The following is a 26,054-nucleotide window of genomic DNA, read 5'->3' as shown; positions in this document are numbered from 1 at the left end:
TTACTTGCAGCATACTCTCGGGCTATCTTTCTACACGCAGTTATGCTTATAGACAATTTCTAATATTATTAATAAAAAAGTGTTATGTCCAAAACATTATAATTTCAAACATATTAACATATATGTCGCAAACATGTTATGCTAGTTTATGAACATTAAATGTTTTAACTTACAACTAATGTTCTAAAAATTAGTTCCAAACATTCCAAAAAATTATACACCCAAATATATGGAAGTCAGTCTTTTTCATGCGTGTATTTCAGATAAAAATCGTTAGGGCCGGTTTAAATTGGGGTTGTATCGGTTAATTTAGGCATAGTTGTTAGAAAGTAAAAAAAAGTTTGTTCAAAAAAGATTAAATTTTTCGAATTTTCATGTTTCAATATAAAAATTCAAATGTCTTTGAGTTTAAACCGACCTATTTCACGAGCGAAATAGGTCTTGGTAGTGGAACTTTAGCCGCTTTTCCATTTCTGTCGTACACTGAGAAGAAAAATGGTCAAAAATTCTGATCCAGCATAAAACAACAATTAAAACAAACGATGAAACCAAGATATGCTAGTTTTACCTCTTCTTCCAGCATATGAAATAAAAGCAGGATTCGATATTTGTCAATAAGATGCATACCTATCTATTAAATATTTAAAAACATTTATAAAAAGATGAAGTAATCATATATTGAAATATTTAAAAAAAATATATTTTGTTATTTTCAAATATTCTTTATATTCAATTATATTCAAACGGTCATAACACTCACATGTTTTTATAGGGCTTATGACCGCGATGAGGGAGGACATAAAGCCCAAACAAAAATTGGGTGATGTGGCCGTCCCAAGGAAGGTCATAACGCCCAAAAATCATTTTGGGCGATATGTCCGTTGGGGGATATGTCCGGTCGCCGTGAAGTCAGTTACACTAGATTAATATATTCAATCTTTACTCTAACAGGTGTCTTCAATCAATCGAGTTTTGCGTAACATAGCAGCCCAAAAGGAACAGCAACAACATGGACAAACTGTTTCTGTACCCGAAGATCAATGTGTACTTAGTCTTGGTTCGGCAATACCGCCCTCTAGTGTCCAGTCCGAAACGCACATAAAATCGGCCACCGACCATAAGCCTGAAAATCCACTTAGCGCTGTGATAAGTGCATCCACCACATCGCATTTTGATTCAGTCGTGGTCTCCAATACAAACGCCACAGTATACAGCAAACTTAGATTACTAAGCGGCCATGGAATGCATCACCATAACCAACCAAAAATCAACCAACATCAAGCATGGCCTCCAAAACATTATACGTCTTCCTGGTATTCCAATCAAATAAATAATAAATACAATTTGATCAAATATTCGACACCAAGCATTCCAAATGCCTCACCTCCCATTTCAGTTATTCCAAATGAAGCCGCTTTGAAGAAAGGTAAGTTAATCACAAGATTTGATCACTCGTGAATTTGCTAAAACCATTGTCAATTTCATACGGTCCACTTCATATGTTTGTCGCAATTATGTTATTTTCTCGGAAATTATATATTTGATTTCGTCCAGCATGTTTATGGTTGTCGGGAAAACAATATTGTTGGCAACAACATATTCCATGTTCCCCTCTAAAGCACCATTATTGTCTTGAAATAAGTTTGATGTAATTCTATTTCTTCTCTGGGTGTGGACTCTTATATATAAACCGACCAATAATTAAAGTGACTTATGTAGGTGTTTAATCTGATTTGATATTCCCTGTTTCTGCAGCCCCTTAATATGGAAGTTTATACCTTCCAACTAAGGTTATCAGATGATGGTTGCTGAAATCCGGGATTTGTCGGGACAATCAAAACAGACACATTAATTTCAATTTCATATACAATTTTAATTTATTTTATCATGATAAAGTCCATCATTATCTACAGATTGGGAAATTGCTAAATATATTCGAGCCTCTGAAACATTCTCCCAAGATGGTAGCGAAGATGTTATATCAAACGGATATACTTTTGCAAGTATTGTTGTTTCTTGGAAGTCAAATTCATAAGCTCATATTAACTGGCATATTACTATCGGGATATATTTTTAGATCCATTTCACTTGCCAATCCATGCCGATGTAGTTTAAGCGGTGGTTAACGTTATGCACCCTCAAAAAAAAATCGCTTCTCTAACATATGTTCCAAACATATTTTGCAGGAAGCACATATATTATTGGATACCGCCGAAACATTAATATGTTTGTTCTATGTGAGCATATTATATGTTTGGAAGCATTTTGAGTCCAAAAATAGTATATGCTTGGAAGAATTCCCCAAAGAAGATTGTGTTCATTCCCTCACATAATTTTCACTTCCACGAATTTTTTGAGTTCTTCGCATCTTTTTCTGTAATACAAATATACTGTTTTTTCCAAATGTCTATTCTTTTGTTTCCGAATGTCTATTCTCTTTATTCCGAATACTCATTTTAATATTCAAATTAAATAATATTTAGACTTAAGCATATTAAATGTTTGGACTTATCATGAAACAGTTTTCCGAAACAACATACAAGCGGTTTCAGAGAAATTGCTCTCATTTCATTCTCTCGCTGTGTTATGTTGATATCTTTTTATTCGACCCTCCCGGTTTCCATCTCTATTTCTTTCTCTATACTAACTCTCTCTCTCTGTAGCTCTCTGAATAAGGTATTACAACATATATATGTTTACTCGAAATTTGTAAATTTATATATGTTTACATTCACACATATTATTTTTATGAAACATTCATGCCCCAAACATAATATATTCTAACATATTAACATATGTGTCCCAAACATTTTGTGTTAGTTTAGGAACATTACATGTTTGCACTTAAATATATTGTGTTTAAAAATTGTGCTCGAAACACATTTTGTTTATATCGGAAAAAAATATTTTTCTAATAGTGTGGCAAATAAACATTGGCCGTGGCAATCACTTCTTCTTTAGTAGTGCTTTTCGATATAGTGAAGTTTGTATCACCATGAAAATCGGAAAATTTTAAATGTGTATATGAGTTGAGTAATTGCAATTCCGGAATTTTTGCAAAGTTTGCGAAAGATTCGGGACACTTCCAGAATACAAAATTCCGGGACAATCCAGGCGAATCCCCGCAATCGGGCAAGCCTACTTTCAACAAATGCAGTTGTTTAAAATTGACAATCTTCTCCGATATTTATTTTGTTCTTTGTTTGAAAATGTTGATTTATACATGCACTGTTAGAAAAATATGTTTTTCATATGTTCCGATATAAACAAAATGTGTTTCGGGCACAATTTTTAAACACAATATATTTAAGTGCAAACATGTAATGTTCCTAAACTAACACAAAATGTTTGGGACACATATGTTAATATGTTAGAATATATTATGTTTGGGGCATGAATGTTTCATAAAAATAATATGCGTGAATGTAAACATATATAAATTTACAAATTTCGAGTAAACATATATATGTTGTGATACTTTATTCAGAGAGCGACAGAGAGAGAGAGAGAGAGAGAGAGAGTTAGTATAGAGAAAGAAATAGAGATGGAAACCGGGAGGGTTTAATAAAAAGATATCAACATAACACAGCGAGAGAATGAAATGAGAGCAATTTCTGTGAAACCGCTTGTATGTTGTTTCGGAAAACTGTTTTATAATATGGCCAAAAATTTGGTATGCTTAAGTCTAAATATTATTTAATTTGAATAGTAGATTGAGTATTCGGAATAAAGAGAATAGACATTCGGAACCAAGAAAATAGACATTTGAAAAAAACAGCATATTTGTATTACAGAAAAAGATGCGAAGAACTCAAAAATTTCGTGGAAGTTAAAAATATGTGAGGGAATGAACACAATCTTCTTTGGGGAATTATTCCAAGCATATACTATTTTTGGACTCAAAATGCTTCCAAACATATAATATGCTCACATAAAACCAACATATTAATGTTTCGGCGGTATCCAATAATATATGTGCTTCCTGCAAAATATGTTTGGAACATATGTTAGAGAAGCGATTTTTTTTGAGGGTGTGGTCATAACGATTTGTATTTTTTCCGATTTCTTTTCTCCGAGTACACAATTTAATGAGTAAATTCAATAATATTTATGCTCAAGCAAGCAGTTATGAGAGGTTAATTTTAATGTATTAATACAGGAAACGTCCCCAGACAACTGTCCACTTTTGGGAGGTGTCCGGTTTTCAGAGTAACCAAGTTTGGGAGGTTTCACTGTAAATACAAGCATAGTTATCCACGTGATTAACTAACCAAATGTCGTGCGTAAGCATGAGTCACGAAATTAATGTCTTCGTGAATGTGCGTGAGTAACGAACATTTTGCATTAATTAGGTCACCCATATCCATCAAGGAATATTTCGAAGGACTAAGGACTTCAATTTATTGGTGGGATTGATCACGTTGATTTTTGTTTGACGTTAAGGAAGCAGAATAAGCGTTGTTCCGGGCAAACACAACATTTTACATTCAGCAGAACACCACATTTTTTTTAAATTATGTACTGCATTCAAGTTCTTCATCTATCTATTTGAAATGTATAAAACACTTTTTAAATTTTTCAGCCTATTTCTCCTTTCCGAATTCTAGTCTTCGTTCGCATACAAAACGAAAAACAGCTGATTTTGGTTTCTCTAAGGGGTATCTAAACGAAAATCGAAACGAAAGTCAATGCGAACGAAGACGTAACGTAATCTCCACAATTGGGGTTTTCTAACTTGATTCGTTCGCACTCACTTGGTAAAGACCTTTCGTTTTGTGGAAAAAGGCATTCATAAATAATTGATAAATTGATTAAAGCTTTTAGTGTAAATATGTGATAAAAGTGGTTTATATCGATCTATTTTTTATAAGCGCCATATAGACCGTTTAAGAGAAAGTCTAACACGAACAAACACATACATTTCGAATGAAACACTCATTAAAAGGAGAACTGAACTGTAATTATTATAGAAATGTTGAAATACAAATACAGGTCTCTCTACGCGGGCTAATTTGTTAGAAAAAAAATACTGAAAAAAGTTTGCCAAATGAACGGCGATGCCAGATTGAATTTTATGGAAAATAATTTTTGAAATGTATGGACCTTTTTCAAGTAATTGAAATAATTGAGAACTGGTAATGTTAGCATTTGTAACGTAAGGCATGCGAACGAACGAAAGGAAGTTAGAGAAACCCAAATCTAGACGAAAGTGAGTGACTACCGTTCGTTCGCACTTGCTTTCGTGCGGATATCAGAAATAAGCTGTAAGATTTTTATTATAGGTGCATCCCCTCACGTGCAAATATCAAAGAACCTAGTTGCCATTTAGGGACCACCTTCCCTGCAAATTTTAAGAAAATCGGAGAAGAAGGAGGTGCTCCCGATCAGATATCGAAAAATCATATAGCCTTAATTTCGTAACTTTCCCCACGTTCCATGAAAAATCATGTACATATTTTAATTTATTCACTTTCTCTCATGTCTCCTATAAATTAAAAAAAAATGGAGAAATTTAGATTTTAACAAGTATATACAGCAGTAAGTTCTTAAATACCCACCGCCATGAATCAATATTGTTAAAACACTCTTGTGCGCTGGTGCGTTGTCTTGATGGAAAATTATTTATTGGTGTTGTAATCCAGGACGTTTTTCTCGAATTTGTATATTTAATTGATCCAAAAGGTTGCAATAGTACTCTGAATTTATTGTTTTACCCTTTTGCAGATAGTCAATCAATAAAATAGCTTTGAAGTCCCAAAAAACCGTTGCCATAACCTTACCAGCCGATTGAATTGTTTTTGCCTTCTTTGGGGCACTTCCTCCAGCTTCAGTCCATTGTTTGGATTGTTTTTTTGTTTGTCTCTGGAGTATAGTGGTGGATCCATGTCTCATCAACAGTTTTAAAACGACGCTTAAAATCCATTTTATTTCGCTTAAAACGATCCAAACAAGCTTGAGAAATGTTCATTCTTATGCTTTTTTGATCGACTGTTAACAAATGCGGCACCCATCTTGCAGAAAGCTTTTTCATCTGTAGTTCTTCATGCAAAATTAAATGGACTCGATCATTTGAGATACCCATGATATTAGCAATTTCACGCACTTTTATTCGTCGATCATTTAATACCATATCATGCACTTTGGCTACAATTTCTGTTGTTGTTGCTGTTTTCGAACGTTCACTACGTGGTTGATCTTCAATGCTTGTACGACCACGTTTAAATTCAGCAATTTTTTACTGTTGCATATGAAGGAGCACCTTCACCTAACACATTCACCATATTATGAATTTCTTGTCCCGATAAACCTTTTTTATGTAAATATTTAATGACAGCACGCATTTCTAATTTTTCCATTGTAAAAAAATTGCGGATGCGTCTTTTTTGAACACCTGTTTCTATATGAAGGAGTTGCCAGATCGAAACAAAATTTAACATGTGTTCATAACAGAGATGGAAGTTTCCAAAACGTTTAACTTTTTCTGTTTATACCGCGCTTTTTGTGCTAGGCTAAGAAGTTTCCAAACTGCCCTCGTACTTTGAAAACTTCTACATATGATAATATATAGAATTTCAGGGGGTATGATGACAAATATTCTCCCAAGGAAATCAGTTCAACCAGAACGCTTTCCAAAGATAAATTTAAAGATTCTACCTCCCAGCAAAAACTGGGTAAGCACTAGTGATTCTTCCAGTAATACCGGCAATCAAAAACTTACTACTTGTAATATTACCTGCGATTTAAAAATAAGAACTTACATGTGTATACCAAAAGTGATTCCTTTTATTAATACCAGTAATTAAAATCACATCTGAGTTCTGGGTTCGAATCCTGCTGAGACTCTATTTTTAAATTTATTTTTTTTTATTCGTATTAAATTTAATTAATTAAATTTTTGTTCAAAATTTGCTTTTTTCTTGAAAAATTTTTAAATAGAATAAAATTTTTAAATAGCATATTTCATCCGATCGGGCTGAAATTTGGTATATGGTGTTGGCATATGGTCTCTAACAATCATGCAAAAATTTGTCCACATCGGTCCATAATTATATATAGCCCCCATATAAACCGATCCCCAGATTTGGCCTGTGGAGCCTCTAAGAGAAGCATATTTCATCCGATCCAGCTGAAATTTGGTACATGGTGTTGCTAGATGGTATTTAACAATCGTGCAAAAATTGGTCCACATCGGTCCATAATTATATATAGCCCCCATATAAACCGATCCCCAGATTTGGCTTGCGGAGCCTCAAAGAGAAGCAAATTTCATCCGATCCGGCTGAAATTTGGTACATGATGTTGGTATATGGTCTTTAACAACCATGCAAAAATTGGTCCACATCGGTCCATAATTATATATAGACCCCATATAAACCGATCTCCAAATTTGGCTTGCGAAGCCTCAAAGAGAAGCAAATTGCATCCGATCCGGCTGAAATTTGGTACATGGTATTGGTATATGGTCTCTAACAACTGTGCAAAAATTGTTCCACATCGGTCCATAAATATATATAGCGCCCATATAAACCGATCCCCAGATTTGGGTTGCGGAGCCTCAAAGAGAAGCAAATTTCATCCGATCCGCCTGAAATTTGGTACATGATATTGTTATATGGTCTCTAATAACCATGCAAAAATTGGTCCACATCGGTTCATAATTATATATAGCCCCGATATAAGCCGATCCCCAGATTTGGCTTGCGAAGTCTCCAAGAGAAGCAAATTTCATCTAATCCGGTTGTAATTTTGAACATGGTGTTAGTATATGATCTTTAACAACCGTGCCAGAATTGGTCCATATCGGTCCATAATTATATATAGCCCCCATATAAAACGTTCTCCAGATTTGACCTCCGGAGCCTCTTGGAGGAGCAAAATTCATCCGATCCGGTTCAAATTAGGAACGTGGTGTTAGTATATGGTCGCTAACAACCATACAACAATTGGTCCAATCACACAAAAATTGGTCCATATCGGTTCATAATCATGGTTGCCACTAGAGCCAAAAATAATCTACCAAAATTTTATTTCTATAGAAAATTTTGTCAAAATTTTATTTCTATAGAAAATTTTGTCAAAATTTTATTCGTTTCATAATGAAATGTTCATCATCGTCAAAATTTTATTTCTATAGAAAATTTTCTCAAAATTTTATTTCTATAGAAAATTTTGTTCAAATTTTATTCGGTTCATAATCATGGTTGCCGCTCGAGCCAAAAATAATCTACCAAGATTTTATTTCTATAGAAAATTTTGTCAAAAGTTTATTTCTATAGAAAATTTTGTTACAATTTTATTGCTGTAGAAATTTTTGTCAAAATTTTCTTTCTATAGAAAATTTTGTGAAAAATTTTATTTCTATAGAAAATTTTGTGAAAATTTTATTTCTATAGAAAATTTTATTTCTGTAGAAAATTTTGTCAAAATTTTATGTCTACTTTGTCAAACTGAATTATATACGTATTGGATCGATTTCATATATACCACGTTTGGACTTACATACAATTTAGAAGATGGTGTTAGGAGGTTTTAAGATACCTTGCCATCGGCAAGCGTTACCGCAACTTAAGTAATTCGATTGTGGATGGCAGTGTTTAGAAGAAGTTTCTACGCAATCCATGATGGAGGGTACATAAGCTTCGGCCTGGCCGAACTTACGGCCGTATATACTTGTTTTTTTTAAATTTGCCCTATTCTCATCGATATATTTTGAACCACTTAACTTATCACAGATATAATTATACAAGTTCGTCGTCGTCCCAATACCATGCATTCAAGTACCAACAGCGACATAATCGGACATTTCTAGCTCGAGATATGATTTATTTAATGAAAAAAGGCCGAAAAAGTAAAAATAACGGGATATCTCAAAAACTGTTCCATAAACAAAAAATAACTTTCATTTTCGAATTCAGCAGATTAAAGCACATAAGAAAAGTCACTTCTCATCTTCACATACAAAAAAATTATTTTTTTAACTAGTGTAATGAATCTCTCCGACGCCTTTATCTTGATTTTAAAAATTTTTATCGCCTTATTGATTTTTTTGAGTGCAGAGAATGTATAAAGCATACAATTATTCTTCATTTAAATGCGCATTTGAAAATACTATCAATTGCACTCATTGTGCAATATGTTAAACAAATCAGGTTGAAACCCTGCCTTCTGCTACTCTTGAAGCCAACTTTACTCCACTAACAATATTCCGAATGGGCCGAAACAAAGGGTAGCCCGATGTCGCAAGGCCAGCTAAGCTCTCCCAGTTTTTGCGTAGTCATAAACAATGTGCATGGCCTAGCGATGTCCCGATGGAAGATGAATTACTTTTGGTTGGTGAGTTCCGGCCGTGTTTTTCGATTCATATAGAAATATATACTGCTCAATTTCTCCGAATTTCATATTTTCGGTTAAATGAATTTCAAAATTTCACCTTTCCAACACCATACGGTATGGCATGGTTGGTGTGGCACTCGCCACCGTGGTAATAGTACGCATGCATGCCTTGCATACATAGGGTCATGGGTTCAATCTCAATTTCGACCAAACAGCAAAATATTTTTCAGCGATGGATTATACATTCTCAGTAATGCTGGTGGCATTTCCGGGTATTTCAAGAATTCTCTAAGGAGGTCTCTTGTCATTGTGCTAAATATGGAATCAACCAGCACTCAGTGATAAGAGAGAAGTTCACCAATGCAGTATTACAATGGACTGTATAGACTAAATAATTAAGCCTGAAATAATGGGCTGCCAATATATATTACCTAATATTTTTTCTATTATAATTTTTATTCCTACTGTATGTTCGCACACATCTGATTAGCAATTAATTTTCTCAAGTTTCTTTTCAGGTGGCATATCAACTTCCATGCAAAGCGAAGAACAAGAAGACGAGAATGTAAAAGATGAAAGTGGTAAGAACCTAATCCGTTTGTGAATATAAAATAAATTTGTTTGAACTATTTTAGTTATACTCTCACTATGAAGTGATTTCTATTGAAAAAAATTTGTTGTATATTCTACACATTTCCCCCATAAATTTAAAATTTTTGTTCGATTAGAAAATCTACTGCAGCCTACCCAAAGTACGCACGTTCAATTGATCACAAGACCGAAAGTTTAGATCACAAGACCGAAAGTTTAGTTTAGCAGATGGTTACACTTTAAATAGATCAAAGCTTTTATTCTTCGGCCTATATAATAGCGTGGTTGAAAATACAAAATATAAGTGTAAGACAGGCGATTTAAAAAAGGAGTAATTTCATTGTCCCGAACAGAAATTGAAACACTTGATGATCGGAGTTCTTGTTATAGACTAACTTATTCTTTATTTTAAATTATATACCTGAATTTAATGGTTGTTTTATTTTTTGCTCACTACACTAGTAGAAAAAAATTCGTTATATTAACGAAATGTGTCGTTAAAAGTCAGCCAATGAAACAAATTCGTTAATACAACGAAATTTTTCGTTATTATAACGAATTTTCTGTCAATCAACGTAACGTTTCGTACTATTAAGGAATATTTTCATTGTATTAATGAAAATGTTTCGTTATATTAATGAAAATTTTTCGTTGGCTGAGTTTTAATGAAATTTTCTTTATGTGTATGGGAAAAGATACAAAAAGTATAAATGAGTGGAAAACCAAGTTTAAAAATTAACAAGTAAGTAAAGTCTAAAGTCGGACGGGGCCGACTATATTATACCCTTTAACCCGTATGTAGGCCAAAATTTGTGTTACCATCTCAACTACTTCACATTTGCTGGAAGCTATATAAAGGAGACAATTTTTTTACTTCTACAAAATCTCTAGAATTAAAATTTAAATCGGCTAACGCTATCCAGTTAATTGTAGGAAACTTCCATTGAAAATGGGTCTAAAATGTGTAACAGTCTACCATATTTCCCCAACTCTGGTGTACGTATAAATGGGAGCTATATATAATCTGAACCGATTTTGACTAAATTTGACATGTATAGTTAGAATAATAATTCTGCTATCTATGCGAAATTTCACGTAAATGGGAGTATAACTTTGGCCCCCCTGGTCATATGAGTGCCAATCGGACGGAAGATATATATGGGAGCCATATCTAAATCTGAACCAGTGGTTAGTATGCTGGCTTACAAACTGTGTGGTCCGCTGTTCGAATCCCAGTCCGGCAAAAGGTAAAATTAAAAAAAATTATAAAATATAATAATTTCTTCTAAAATGTTTGTATTACAGAAAAGTGTGAAAAATGTGAGGGAATATACAATTAGGCAGAAAAAAAATTTGAGCACAATCTTCTTTGGGAGAAAATTCTTCTAAGCATATAATATTTTTGGGTTCAAAATGTTTCCAAACATATTATATGTTCACATAAGAACATATAGTTTTTTGGAAGACAAATTTTTATATGCTTTAAGCAAAATATGTTAGGGAGTATATGTTACAGAAGCGATTTTTTTGAGGGTGTACAATGTATAAAAACAAAGTTTAGTTCCTCTTTATTTATAAGTAGTCCAAGAGGACTTGACGCACACCTTCCAATATAAAAGCGGGCATTAAGTTTTGCAGCTAAAACAATTGAAAAAGTTTATTTTCTTTAAAATTAATTATTAAAGAAAAGTAAGAGGCATTATCGCTCATTTTAGAGCGATAATGCCAACTTAATACCGGCCTTAAAGGTAGAAATAACATTAAGTACAAAACACGATAAGTTTTAAATGCATTTAAAATTGTGTTAAATGGTAGTAAAAAACTGTTCACGCATAATAAATGTATGTGTATATAAAATTATTTATGTATGTTTGTACTCGACTTATCCAAAAGCTCAGTCCATTTCTGTTATATCACGCACTGTTTCTGACTGTAAATCTTTAATAACCCACATTTCGAAGTTTCATTATAAAAAATTAATATAGTATAAATATAAATGTGTAAATTAAAAAAAAAAAAAATAATAATAATAAATAAATTGGGTGTTCGGTCGAAGCAGGGATTGAACCCACGACCCTTTGCATGAAAGGCGGACATGCTAACCACTGCTCCACGTGGCAAACAAATGTATGTTTCTGTTAAATAATGTTATGTTTGCATGGGCTCGTGGGCGCTGCAAACTATGCTATATAAATGTAACTTAAAACGATAATTATCTACTGGTGACTATAACAGCTACGTAGCCCAGTGGATAGTGTGTTGGCTTACAAACTGTATGCTCCTCGGTTCGATTCTCCGTCCAGGCGAAACGTAAAATTTAAAAAACGTATAAAATTGAATAATTTCTTCAACATTATTTGTATTACAGAAAAAGGTGCCAAGAACTAAAAAATTTCGTGGAAGTGAAAATTATGTGAGGGAATGAGCACAATCTTCTTTGGGGAAAACTCATCCAAGCATATAATATTTTTGGGCTCAATATAATTCAAAACATATAATATGTTCACATAAAACAAACATATTATTGTTTCGGCAGTATCCAATAGTATATGTGTTTCCTGCAAAATATGTTTGGAACATGTTAGAGAAGTGATTGTTTTTTGAGGGTGCGGAAGCTTTAGCTTTTTCTAATTAAGCAATATTTCGACATTATGTGCAACTAATAAAACACCCGCACGCAAAAAAATCCATTTCAAAGTGAAGAAGCAACATCGGCGTCTTCTTCTTCGACTCTGATATATATAGTAAAACACTATTTAATTAGAAAATAACGGCGTAGGAAAATCTCGTAGTGTGACATTTACGTATGTTCAGTTTACTTTTACCATTTATTGAATCGTGAATCGTGTGATGCATACAAAGAGAACACTGAAAAAAATGTTGTCGTGAGGTCATATATTTCATATCTTTAAAATACGAATGCAAATTTTGCTTAGCATAGAAGACGCATTTCCTTAATATAAAGTTTTTTTCCTTGTCCAAAAGTCGATAAACTTTTCAATGAAGTCGTATTGTCCTTATAATTAAGTGATTTCACTTAAAAATGGGTATCATAACATGAAAGAAAAAATGCTTGAGCTAAGGTCAACTTGCCTTTCAGAAAAACTCTTTAAATTTAATGAAATTGTCTTTAAGTTTGTTGTCTTTTTGCATCTTGACTACAAAGCAAAAAATCGTTCAAAAATAGGACATGATTTTCAACACTTTATTTTAAAGATGTTTTTACTTGAAACATAGCGTAATTTCTACCGGAAGTCTGTCCGAATTTGGAAAATAAACTTGTCGTTAAATCGTTTTTAAAGGACTTTGATAGCATATGAAGAAAAAAATCTGAAACAGCGAAAAATTAAAATTTGCTTCCTAGAAGCAAGTACACAAAACCCAAATTTAAAAGAGAATTGTGTCTTAAAAGAATCCTAACTTGTATTCTCCGCTTCTTTGGCTCGGAATCAATACCAACATTTTTAATGTAATGACAAAATCTTTGGAACCGGGCATGCTTGTTTTCAGTGCACAAAAAGGGTACTTAACTAAAAATAGAGCACTTTTGCGTGCTCTTTTGGCCTATCTTGTTTTAAGAGCACATTTTGTAGAAAAGAGCACATGTGCTCTTTAAAAGAGTACGTCTGGCATCCCTATCCCAGCCACACCTATCTGATTTAATGGAGACTCGAAAAATACTCATTTGGCATGATTTGTTTAATCGCCTCCACTTTATTTTCTATAATGCATTAGATATAGAAATAAATACTCGAATTTATATATTTATAAGATTTTTACCTTTTGTTCGGACGACCGCGAACCATACATTCAGCCATGTAATTCTAATAGTCATCAAATATTTTTTTGGTTAATGTAAATTGTTCCTTCATTTGCACGGAAATGAAAAAAAAATGTGGTGCGTTGCGTGAGCGAAAAAACAAAATTTGTTTGTGAATTCGCATGAGTAAAATGTCTTCAAAATCACGATTACGAAAAAATATGATAAAATTAACCTTCACGCTAAAATTCACCCTTAGGATAGAATTCACACTTTCGTGGGCAAAAGTGTAATATTTCTCGTGAAATTGCGTCACGGAAATTTTCTCACGTACATATCTCTAATTGACGTAAACGTGATTTTTGAATAAAGATACTTATCTGCAGCAACACTAGGTTAGGTTAGGTTAAAATGGCAGCCCGATTAAGATTCAGGCTCACTTAGACTATTCAGTCCATTGTGATACCACAATGGGCACTTCTAGTTTTAACCGCTGAACCTTTTCGATTGTTTTCTTCCAACCAACCAGATTGTTCCAAAAACATTAGCAGACTGCTTAAGTTAACGTTTTGCAGGTCCGCCAGTAATCTAAAGCTATATGTCCCTAAAATTTGCTTACACCTTACACAAAAGGCAGGACGCTCACACAAGAGGTGTTTAATTGATTCCTTTTCCTCCGCATCATGACAGCTCATACAATAGTCATTATACTTCGCGCCAATAGTTTTTGCGAAATCGCCTATCAGGCAGCGACCCGTTGTAGCAGATAAAAGGAGTGAAATCTGACGTCTCGAGAACACTAGCATATCTAGTGTGCGGTTTAAGTTTAAATGGGGCCATATTTGCTTGGTGTCGTTACAACCCTTGCAATTCTCCCATTGAACATTTGCCATCATAACAGCCTTCTCACGCACACAGAAAAAAATTGAAAATTTTTTCAATTAATAAATTAATTGACACAATTAACTTTTTAATCATGATAGAAACATTAAGTTAATTAAGTCAATGATTGAAAATTTTAAAAATTTTAATTAAAAAATTAATTGATACAATTAACTTTTTAATCAAATTCGGAAGACTAATTCAGTTAAAAAAGAGCTTATTTTTTAAATTTTTAATTAAAAATGTATTTCAAACAATCATTTGTTAATCGAAAAAAAAACTCTTAGCCAATTCAGAAAGTAATTACAAAAGGTTACCTTTTTTAATTAATAAATTAATTGAGTTTTGCAATCAACATCAATTAAATTTTTAATTGAATCAATTAAAAAATGAATTGAAATTTGCTGAAAAAATCAATTAATTTTTTAATCAAGAATTTTTTCTATGCCCAATTAAAACTGTGATTGATACTATCATTTTCGTGATTGAAGACATTTCAATTAAAAAATTAATTGGATCAATTAATTTGGTGATTGAATCAGAAAAAAAATTTTTGTGTGCAGTATGAGCTTGCAGGTAGCCAGGGGCATACCAACAGATTCTAGTTCCCCTGGAATATGTAAGGTAGTCTTTAGCCTTGCCAACTCACCCGCTTCGCAGTTCTCCGGTATGTTCCTATGGCCACGGAGCCATATTAGGTGAATATTGTGCTGCTCAGCCATCTCATTGAGAGATTTGCGGCAGTCGAGTTAAGGAACACAGGGTCAAAGGATTTTATTGCAAATTGACTGTCTGAGTATATATTAATGCCAACACTACAAGTGGCTTTTAATATTTTCGGGCGTACTTGCGATTTAGAGATCCGTGTTATTTAAAGACCCGTGTGACAATAACTTCAGATTCTGTTGATGTAAGTGTGCTTATTTAATTTTTTTTTTTTTTTCGTTGCCTAGTAACGTCAACAATATATGTTGTTTGAGCAATTACTTAGTGTACTAAAATCAATAACTCCTACACTTGGTCCAATTGAATAAAGTAATTGATGGATTGTGAATTCAATTATCAGAAACTTTGAATATTTTAGACAGTTTTCCATTCAATCAATTATTTTCGCAATTGACTTAATAAAAATCATATTTAATTTTAATTTTTTATTCAATTATGCCAATAATTGATTTTTTATTGCCTCATTTTTTTCTGTATAGTATACTTGTACAAATTATGTAATATTCATACTATAAAACTATTTAACTTAAACGTTTAAGGTAAGAATACATATAACGAAAGATTTTCCGCTTGAAGGGAAATTACTTTTCTTTGGACGTGCTAGTTTTTGACATAATTTTTCTATAATGATTATAATCAGAATTCATATTTAAGGAAATACACTTATTTCATAAAATGTTTATAAAAATATATTCAAATATTTCAGATTATACGACCAAAACTAGCGATGGAGAGCCTAAAAATTTAAATATATCCTACTCCAATGAAAGCGCTGTTATAGAAGATGAAGTTCGGCTGAAGTTGAAGCAAAAGCTACAGAGGAATCGGACTTCTTTTACAACCGAACAGATCGAAAGTTTGGAAAAAGGTAAAGTTGCTACACATACATATATTCTATTATTCTATGTGTACTCCACTGTTAGAACACAGTGGAATATATAGAATTAACTTATTAAAGTTTTTGTGTTTTTACATGTGCATTGAAAAAAATTAAATCGCTCTTGGAAAAACTAATGACCTCGTGCCAAACTTGAATTAAATTGCCACCGACGAGTGTCGGTGGTTGTTAGTATGAGTGCTGGTCTATCGAAAACAAGCACTCAAATTGGTTACCTCATATTGCAGCAGTTTGGTATTCTCTTATTTGGTACTCTCTCAACTCTCTTATGGTGATGCCAAACAGCATTGCCGCAACGAAGTTTTATTTTGGATCAAATTTTTTCCACAATCGGACCAAAATTTCCTTCAGCGGACCAAATTTCGAAAAAAAACTCCTTAAAAAGTATTATATTATTGTACATAGTGCTTTTATTAAAAAAGTTAAGTAAACCAGAAAGGAATGATATGAATTAGCGGTTGTCATGGGAATTAAAACGTTGACTTTGAAAAAAATAGACTTTTTGAAAAGGTTGAATTTTAAAGACAATTTTAGTTGACATCCAAAGTCGAAATTCAATATTACAAAAAATTGATTTAAAATTTCGACTTAGAGGTAGTTAGGTTAGGTTAGGTGGCAGCCCGATGTATCAGGCTCACTTAGACTATTCAGTCCATTGTGATACCACATTGGTGAACTTCTCTCTTATCATTGAGTGCTGCCCGATTCCATGTTAAGCTCAATGACAAGGGACCTCCTTTTTATAGCCGAGTCCGAACGGCGTTCCACATTGCAGTGGAACCACTTAGAGAAGCTTTGAAACCCTCAGAAATGTCACCAGCATTACTGAGGTGGAAAAATCCACCGCTGAAAAACTTTTTGGTGTTCGGTGGAAGCAGGAATCGAACCCACGACCTTGTGTATGCAAGGCGGGCATGCTAACCATTGCACCGCGGTGGCTATAGGTAGTTAAAGGCCACAATAGTCACTCATTTGATTTATATTGTCGTTGCCCCATGAAGAAAAATCATGAAGCACTTATAATTTTATGCGAAAAATGTGGTTTATATCGGTCCATATTCTTATATAGGTCAATCCTACTATTCTACTTCTTGTACACATTCGAGTATAGGGGTTAAAATTGTCCAAAAAGATATAAGACCTGGCCCAAGACCTATAACGCGAAATTTTCATTCGATTTTCTGTGATTGGAATGGTATCTAATCCCACACTAAAAAAATGCATTGACGGTTGGTTCCAAAGATTTTGTCTTTACACTAATGATTTTGGTATTGATTCTGAGCCAAAGAAGCGGAGAATTGAAGTAAGGCACATTTACGTTACAATTCACTTGTAAATTTGTTTTGCGTACTTGATTCTAGGAAACAAATTTTATTACGTTTTCCAGCTGTTTTCTTCATGTGCTATAAAAGTCCATTAAAAACGTCTGAACGACTATTTAAATTTCCATATTCAGACTCGGCTACAAGTGAAAATTATTTTATATTTCAAGTAAAAAACGACTTTAAAATAAAGTGTTAAAAATATCTCCGACTTTTAGAAAAGGACACAAACTTTATATCAGAGAAATGAGTCTTCTATGCTAAGCAAAATTCGCATTCGTATTTTTAGGACATGAAATCTTCGGCCTCACGCCAATATTTTTTTCAGTGCATAGATACTATTGAATATGTGATAAAAATTTTAAATACTCCAAAAAATTTATAAATTTTACCAAATTTATGAAAATTAACCAAAATGGACTAAATTCCGTTTGGTCCGACCATCGGAACAAATTTAAAAATTTTAAATCTTTTGGACCAATTTTGGTCCGATCGAAACAAAACGGCAACGCTGATTCCAACTGCTGCTAGTTGTTGTTGTTGAGTGCAATCACATTCAGTGTGTGTATACGCCCAAATTCGCTTTTTGTTAACACTGCAAACGAATATTGGTAAATACTAGTGATGTTTTTATTTTTGAGTGTGTATTAATGCTAAGATCGCTTGGTAATTGGTGTCTGCCTTAAAAGTTCTCCTGATGAAAGGAGACATAGATATAGTTCTTATTCAAGAACCATACATATATAAGAACAAGATCTGTGAATTAAGCACTCCGGGTTTCAAACTTTTGCATAATACCACTAACGATATAAATCGAGCATGTATAATTGCTAAAAACGAACTAAACTTGTTTCTGCTTCCTTCATTGAGCAATGCAGACACTGTCGTAGCCAGTCTAGAGATATCCACATGCAAATATTGGGTATCTTCGGTCTACATGGGATATGATAGGGAGATGCCACCCTGTGCCGTTAAGACCTTAGTTGAGGAGTCACTAAACACAAAGACAAAACTCATTATGGGATGCGATGCAAATGCACATCATAGTATTTGGGGAAGTAGTGATACTAATGCAAGGGGAGAGTCGCTAATAGAGTTTATTTTGCGTACTAACCTGGTAGTTTGCAATAAGGGAGATGCACCAACCTTCGTCACCAGGAACAGACAAGAGGTTTTGGACGTAACGTTGACCTCTCCGGAACTGAATGATAAGATATCTGAGTGGCAAGTTTTGAGGGAACATAGCTTCTCAGATCATCGCTACATCAGTTTCAGATTGGCTGTTCGTACTTCAAAGACCATATTTCCGCCAAATGTTAGGAAAGCTGATTGGAATAGGTATAGGGAATCGTTCAGTTTGATGATACCGGAAGTGCCGGAGACAAATATGAGCACTGTGCAAGATATCGAACAAGCAGTGGAGCGGATTACTAAGGCCTTCAACATTTCACTGAAAGCTGCATGCCCTAAAGGAAAGCCAAGGGGAAAAACTCGGCCGCCATGGTGGACTACGGAATTAAGTAATATGAGGAAATCCTGCAGGAAGCTCTTTAACAAAGCAAAGTCCACAAGAGCTCCGGAGGATTGGGACACTTACAAGATGAATCTGAGAGAATATAAACGAGAACTGAGAAGGTCTCAACAAAACTCTTGGGATGATTACTGTAGCAGTATTGAAAATACGTCAGAGGCTTCCAGACTACGGAAGGTACTAGCATCCACTAACACCGCTCCAGGTTTCATTAAAACATCGGAGGGAAATTGGACAACGTCCAGTGAGGAGACGTTGGAGGTACTTTTGGACACACACTTCCCTGGAAATCAGACGGTTGAACCATGTTCATTTCCTATCGAGGAAATTGTGTCGGAATCTAGAATAAAATGGGCTTTAAATAGCTTTGGACCATTCAAATCCCCCGGACCTGATGGAATTACTCCGGCGGAGTTACAGGCAGTGGCTGAAAGAATTATCCCCTGGTTGACGGTGATATATAAACAATGTGTAAACTTAGTATATATTCCAGAAAAGTGGAGAAAAACAAAAGTCGTCTTCATACCTAAAGCAGGAAAAGCCTCTCACTCGAGTGCGAAGGATTTCCGACCAATAAGCTTATCCTCATTCCTACTTAAGACCCTGGAGAGGATGATAGACATGTATCTTAGAACTAGCGTGAATTCAAGTTTGCTCTCGAAACGACAGCATGTATACTCGAAGGGCAGGTCTACTGAGACCGCATTGCATGAACTGGTCAGCTTTATTGAAAGCTCACTATCTGTCAAAGAATACACAATCGTGGCGTTTCTAGACATCGAAGGGGCGTTCAATAATGTCCATCCGAGCTCGATATTAAATGGACTGACAACTCTGAATGTTGATCCAGGTATACTTAGGCTGTTAGACGAACTTCTAATAAAGAGACGTATTTGGGCAGGAAGCTGAATTTTAGGCTTAATATTGAAGAGAGGGCGAGAAAAGCCACGGTAGCTTTGTACTCGTGCAAAAAGGCAATAGGGAAAAAGTGGGGACTAAGACCAAAAATTGTGCATTGGCTATACACGGCAGTGGTTAGACCTATAATGCTATATGGTGTTGTAGTCTGGTGACCGGCACTTCAGAAACCGACTTGTTTAGATAAAGTTCAGCGTATGGCGAGCTTATGTATCTCAGGCGCATTTAGTAAGACAGGAACAGACTCCCTTAATGTCATGCTACATCTATTGCCTTTAGACATTTTGGCCAAACAGTCAGCTGCAACAACGGCTGTGCGGTTGCGCGAGCTATCGCTGTGGTCGGAAAAAATGTACGGTCATAGTTCGGTCCTCAAAGTAATGCCAGATGTGCCTAACGTAGTGGATTACACCCTGGCAAAACCACTTTTCGACAAAAAGTTTGAAACTCTAATTCCCAACAGTGAGGCGTGGTGTACACAGACCCCGGGGAATAAAAGATATATAGATTTCTATACTGATGGCTCCAAATTGAATGGACAAGTGGGGTTCGGAGTATATTCTAAAGATCTGGAAATTCGAATAGCGAAAAGATTACCTAATCACTGTAGTGTTTTTCAGGCTGAAATATTGGCAATAAGAGAGGTGGTGAATTGGCTGAGAAGTAATGTTCCAACAAATATTGGCATTAATATATACTCAGACAGTCAACCTGCAATAAAATCCTTGGACTCTGTGTTCCTTAACTCAAAAACGGCCATAGACTGCCGCAAATCTCAACGAGATGGCTGAGCAGTACAATATTCACCTAATATGGGTGCCTGGTCATAGGAACATACCGGGGAACTGTGAAGCAGATGTGTTAGCAAGGCTAGGACCTACCTTACATATTCTAGGGGAACTAGAATCTGTTGGTATGCCTCTGGCCACCTGCAAGCTCTTACTGCGTGAGAAGGCTGTTATGATGGCCAATATTCGATGGGAAAATTGCAAGGGTTGTAACGACACCAAGCAAATATGGCCCCATTTAAACTTAAACCGCACACTAGATATGCTAGTGTTCTCAAGGCGTCAGATAGCACTCCTGATATCTGCTATAAGGGGTCGCTGCCTGAATTTGCAAAAACTATAGGTGCGAAGTATAATGACTATTGTATAAGCTGTCATGACGTGGAGGAAAAGGAATCAATTAAACACCTCTTGTGTGAGTGTCCTGCTTTTTGTGTAAGGCGTAAGCGAATTTTAGGAGCATATAGCTTTAGATTACTGGCTGACCTGGAAAACGTTAACTTAAGCAGTTTGTTAATGTTTTTGGAGCAATCTGGTTGGTTCCACAAAGTAAATAATAGAGAAGGTTCAGTGGTTAAGAGTAGAAGTGCCCATATGTAATAGGTACTTTTATTTAAATGTGGTATCACAATGGACTGAATAGTCTAAGTGAGCCTGAAATTTAATCGGGCTGCCACTTTAACCTAACCTAGTCACTGCCATCGATATTTTGTGGGTAAAGGTGAGTACTAAGTTCGAGTTCAGCCGCTAAAATAAAAAATAAATCAGTAAAAGTATAAAATTATACCTATTTGATGCAAATTTTAATACGAGTATAACTTGATGGGGAATAGCCCAAAGCTATTTTTTATAAAGTTTATATTCTTTACAATAGATTATTAAAGAAAAGTAATCTTGAAAAATGGAGATTTTAGCGCCTGAACTCGAACTTAATACCCACCTTAAGATAGCAATACGTAAAAAGCCACCGGTTGCAGTTCTCTGCCTGTAGCTCGTGTTGTCATCAACACACAAATATCGCTATATTCAACAGCCCAGCGAACAATTACTTCCGAATTCGGTCCGAATTCTGACAGAACGTCTGCTAAATCATCCGATTCTGATTCCGAAGTCGGTCCGAAATCGTTCGGAAAGTGTAATGAGCGGTTGACAAGAATTCGGACCGAAATGTCTGAGGGAAATCGGAAGATTGTCCCGACATTCCGACAGAATTCTGTCCGAATTCGGATGGGCAATTCTGAGGGAAATCTGACAGTTTGACCGACATTTAGCAGAGCATCTCGGACAATTCTCGGACATTTTTCCCGACATTTAGCAGAGCATCGCGGACATTTTTCCCGACATTTAGCAGAGCATCTCGGACAGTTCTCGGACATTTTTCCCGACATTTAGCAGAGCATCTCGGACAATTCTCGGACATTTTAGCAGAGCATCTCGGACAATGCTAGCACACAAATAACGCATACAGCCAAGCAGATCTATTATAGACCAGTGTGTAATGCACACACAAAGCGCATTTAAAGAAACTTCGTAATAAGAACAGAAGAAACGTAATTTTTCAATATATTCGGCTTGAGTGGCTTTGCATTTCTACCACGAAACATCAAAATATTTCATGTTTGCGGCCATTCGTTCTCCAGAAAAGAAAAAAGCTTGCTATAAATGAAATGGACTGAATACAGTTTTCTATTTGCTGCACAAATAAAAACATGTTGTAATAAAAATGTTTTTCTTATATAACGGTGGACATGTAATATGTGTGTAGCAACTATGTTATTTTCTCGGATAATATATCTGAATTCGATATTTTGCTCTTCTCTGCGTGTGTCATATAAAGGATGATTTTTAGCTACTACCTATTTGGCAGGACTGGTTTAAACAGATGACGCATGTTTCGAGTTTCGTTTCGCGGTGAAATGTCTTCAGTTTGGTCTATAATTTAACCATTAATCGTCTTACAAACGAAAATCGCCAACAACTTATTACATTTTATTATAGCGTTTCTGTGTTCAGCGACGAGTGGCATCATTCTAATTCTTCAAAGATGATGCGAATCATAACGTAACGGGACCGGTCAATAGGCAGCCAAGATCGTGCAATTTAACGGTTTTAGACTATTCTTTGTGGTGCTATGTTAAAGCTCATGTCTATACAGACAAGCCCGCTCCAATTGACCCATTGGAAGACAATTTTGAAGCATTTATTCGCCAGATACCGGACGAAATGTTGGAAAGAGAATACGAAATTTGGACTAAGCGGATGGACCATTTGAGGCGCAGTCGCGGTCAACATTTGCATAAAATAATCTTCAAACGTACTAGAGTTGGGTAGTTCCGGAGCGAGCTAGCTCTTGGAACTATTCCGTGGCTGGAACTAAATGAACTGGATCCGATACCTTTACTCTTTCAGCTTCTCAGTTCCTTACGTGGCTGGAACTAAATGAACTGGATCCGAAACCTTTACTCTTTCAGCTCCTCAGTTCCTTATATTCATTTCGTTGTGTACTCATTCCATTGTAAATCAGCAAAAATTATGTAAATCGGCAAAACCTGTACAATGCGGACGAATATTTTACGCGATAGAAACAAATCATAAACGAAAGGCGAACTCTTTTGGTCTAAAGTCGGCAAAATAATTTTTTACATAGTAACTTTTGATTTTCTCTATGAAAAAATTTAAACACAATATTTCTAAAATAAATGTAGATCTTTGTATTAGTATTGATCTCTGAAAATTTTTCTACAGAATTATACCATTATCTAATTTTAGTCCCAAAATCTTTATTATACAAATTAATGTTCAAGAAATTTGATTAAATTCTTGTGAACTTTTATGTTTTACTTAAATTTAGTGTTCATGCGTTTTATTTTCTTGCGGAGCTAAAAGAAAATGTCAATATATGGGATTCTTTAAGCACTTTCCTTATCCGGATCCAAAAGGAACTGTGGAACTAAATGATGGAACTAGTTCCTTTTTAGGAGCGGATCTGAAAAGACCGATCACTTTAGTGAGCCGGGATCGCCTAACTCTAAAACGTACTAGAGGTCTGTACAATTGCACACAATTATGAGTACACCTCTTCGAAGTATCGCAAAACGATTGGTACATATTTGTAGGAACAACAAAACCTGCGAATAATTTGTTGTTACTCTGATGCCCTTACTACCAACGAATACATACATATTCCTTCTACGCTCTTATTCGTGTTCTCAGGCCGATCACGTGGAGTATGTTGCGAAAACGAAACTGAATGGAGTACTACATGTACAAAGTGCAGTCTAAGAAATACAAAGAAGATTTGTTCTGCATTTAATATGTTTTCGGTTTGTTATACAGAACGGCTAGGGTTAAAGACCGGTATGCACCTCTAGTGAAAAATTTCGTTCCTATAAGAAATGCATTGCTATTATGCTAACGAAATTTTTGGTGGCGTTCAATTTCATAATCAGGTGCGCACCTCTAATGAAAATTTTTGTTCATAACAGGGTTGTCAAATTTATTTATTACATTCATTGTGTGTGTAAAAGTTTCTCTAAATAATCAACAATTTATTTGAGGATCATTTGGAACAATTATTAACAATTTTTAAAAGCGATTAACTGGTTTAAAGTTTGTGTACATTATGCTTCTCAACACTCTATACACAACTCGTGTTTTGTTGTAGACTTAAATAAATTTTTGCTACCGAAAATTTCGTCCACGGTTCACGATTTCATAAACGGCAAAAAAGAGTGAAAATTAATTTAACATGGGCTTGTTATAGGACGGATGTCCACCATTTCAAAAACCGTTGCACTCAATTTGCATCACTTTTTAAGGTGCGATGCGAATTCAGTGTGTTGGATGTGAATTACAAAAATTGGTGATATTTTGCCAAATTAATAATTTTTATATTTTTTATGAATTCTTTCTTTTATGGTTTCTAACGTTTGTTTGAAATGTTTGCTCTCAAACATTTTCAAAAAATTCAATTTTTCTAGAATGGATTCATCATTTTTTTTCACAAAACTTAAATAACTTGCACCCTATCATTAGTTTTTACTCTATTCTTAACCTATTTGAAACCAAAAAAGTTAAAATTACCCATTAAAAATATGAAAAAAAAGAATTATAGAAAATTTAATTAAAAGAACTTCTTTTTTAGTTAAAATAAAGAACATCTTTGGGAGGACATTTTTGGAAGTCAGCCGTTTCCGATCTTACCCGGAATATACAAATAAACAAAGAATTTATAAAAAATCTCCTACATTCAAAAAAAGTGAACTCTCTATTTCACTAAAGCCAATTTAACTTTTTTTATACCCTCCACCATCGGATGGGGGTATATTAAGTTTGTCATTCCGTTTGTAACACATCGAAATATTGCTCTAAAACCCCATAAAGTATATATACTCTGGGTCGTGGTGAAATTCGGAGTCGAAATCACGCTATCCGTCTGTTGGAATCACGCTAACTTCCGAACGAAACAAGCTATCGACTTGAAACTTGGCACAATTAGTTGTTATTGATGTAGGTCGGATGGTATTGCAAATGGGCCATATCGGTCCACTTTTACGTATAGCCCCCATATAAACGGACCCCCAAATTTGGCTTTCAGGCCCTCTAAGAGAAGCAAATTTCATCCGATCCGGCTGAAATTTGGTACATGGTGTGAGTATATGGTCTCTAACAACCATGCAAAAATTGGTCCACATCGGTCCATAATTATATATAGCCCCCATATAAACCGATCCCCCGATTTGGCTTTCGGAGCCTCTAAGAGAAACAAATTTCATCCGATGCGGCTGAAATTTGGTACATGATGTTCGTATATGGTCTCTAACAACCATGCAAAAATTGGTCTACATCGGTCCATAATTATATATAGCCCCCATATAAACCGATCCCCAGATTTGGCTTGCGGAGCCTCTAAGAGAAGCACATTTCATCCGATCCGCCTGAAATTTGGTACATGGTGTTAGTATGTGGTCTCTAACAACCATGCAAAAATTGGTCCACATCGGCCAATAATTATATATAGCCCCCATATAAACCGATCCCCAGATTTGACCTCCGGGGCCTCGTGGAAGAGCAAAATTCAACAGATTCGGTTGAAATTTGGTATGTGGTGTTAATGTATGGCCTCAAACACCCATACAAAAATTGGTCGAAATCGGTCCATAATTATATATAGCCCTCTTATAAACCGATCCACAGATTTGACCTCCGGAGCCCCTGGCAAGAGCAAAATTCATCCGATTCGGTTGAAATTTGGTACGTGATGTTAGTATATGATATTTAACAACCATGCCAAAAATGGTCCATA

General features: G+C 34.9%; 1 protein-coding gene across 1 annotated transcript in view; it reads left to right on the top strand.

The window, feature by feature from the left end:
* ey (eyeless) overlaps positions 1-26,054 on the top strand; it is a 111,206-nt gene that overhangs the window by 49,283 nt on the left and 35,869 nt on the right. The window contains exons 3-5 of the mRNA XM_075306680.1: positions 952-1,426; positions 9,852-9,914; positions 15,999-16,160. Of these exons, the coding sequence (XP_075162795.1) occupies positions 952-1,426; positions 9,852-9,914; positions 15,999-16,160 (700 nt within the window). The remainder of the gene's footprint in view (positions 1-951; positions 1,427-9,851; positions 9,915-15,998; positions 16,161-26,054) is intronic.

This window comes from Haematobia irritans, chromosome 4, assembly GCF_050003625.1.
Source record: "Haematobia irritans isolate KBUSLIRL chromosome 4, ASM5000362v1, whole genome shotgun sequence".
In the NCBI taxonomy this organism is placed as follows: Eukaryota; Metazoa; Arthropoda; class Insecta; order Diptera; family Muscidae; genus Haematobia; species Haematobia irritans.
This window is presented reverse-complemented; position numbering and strand designations above follow the sequence as displayed.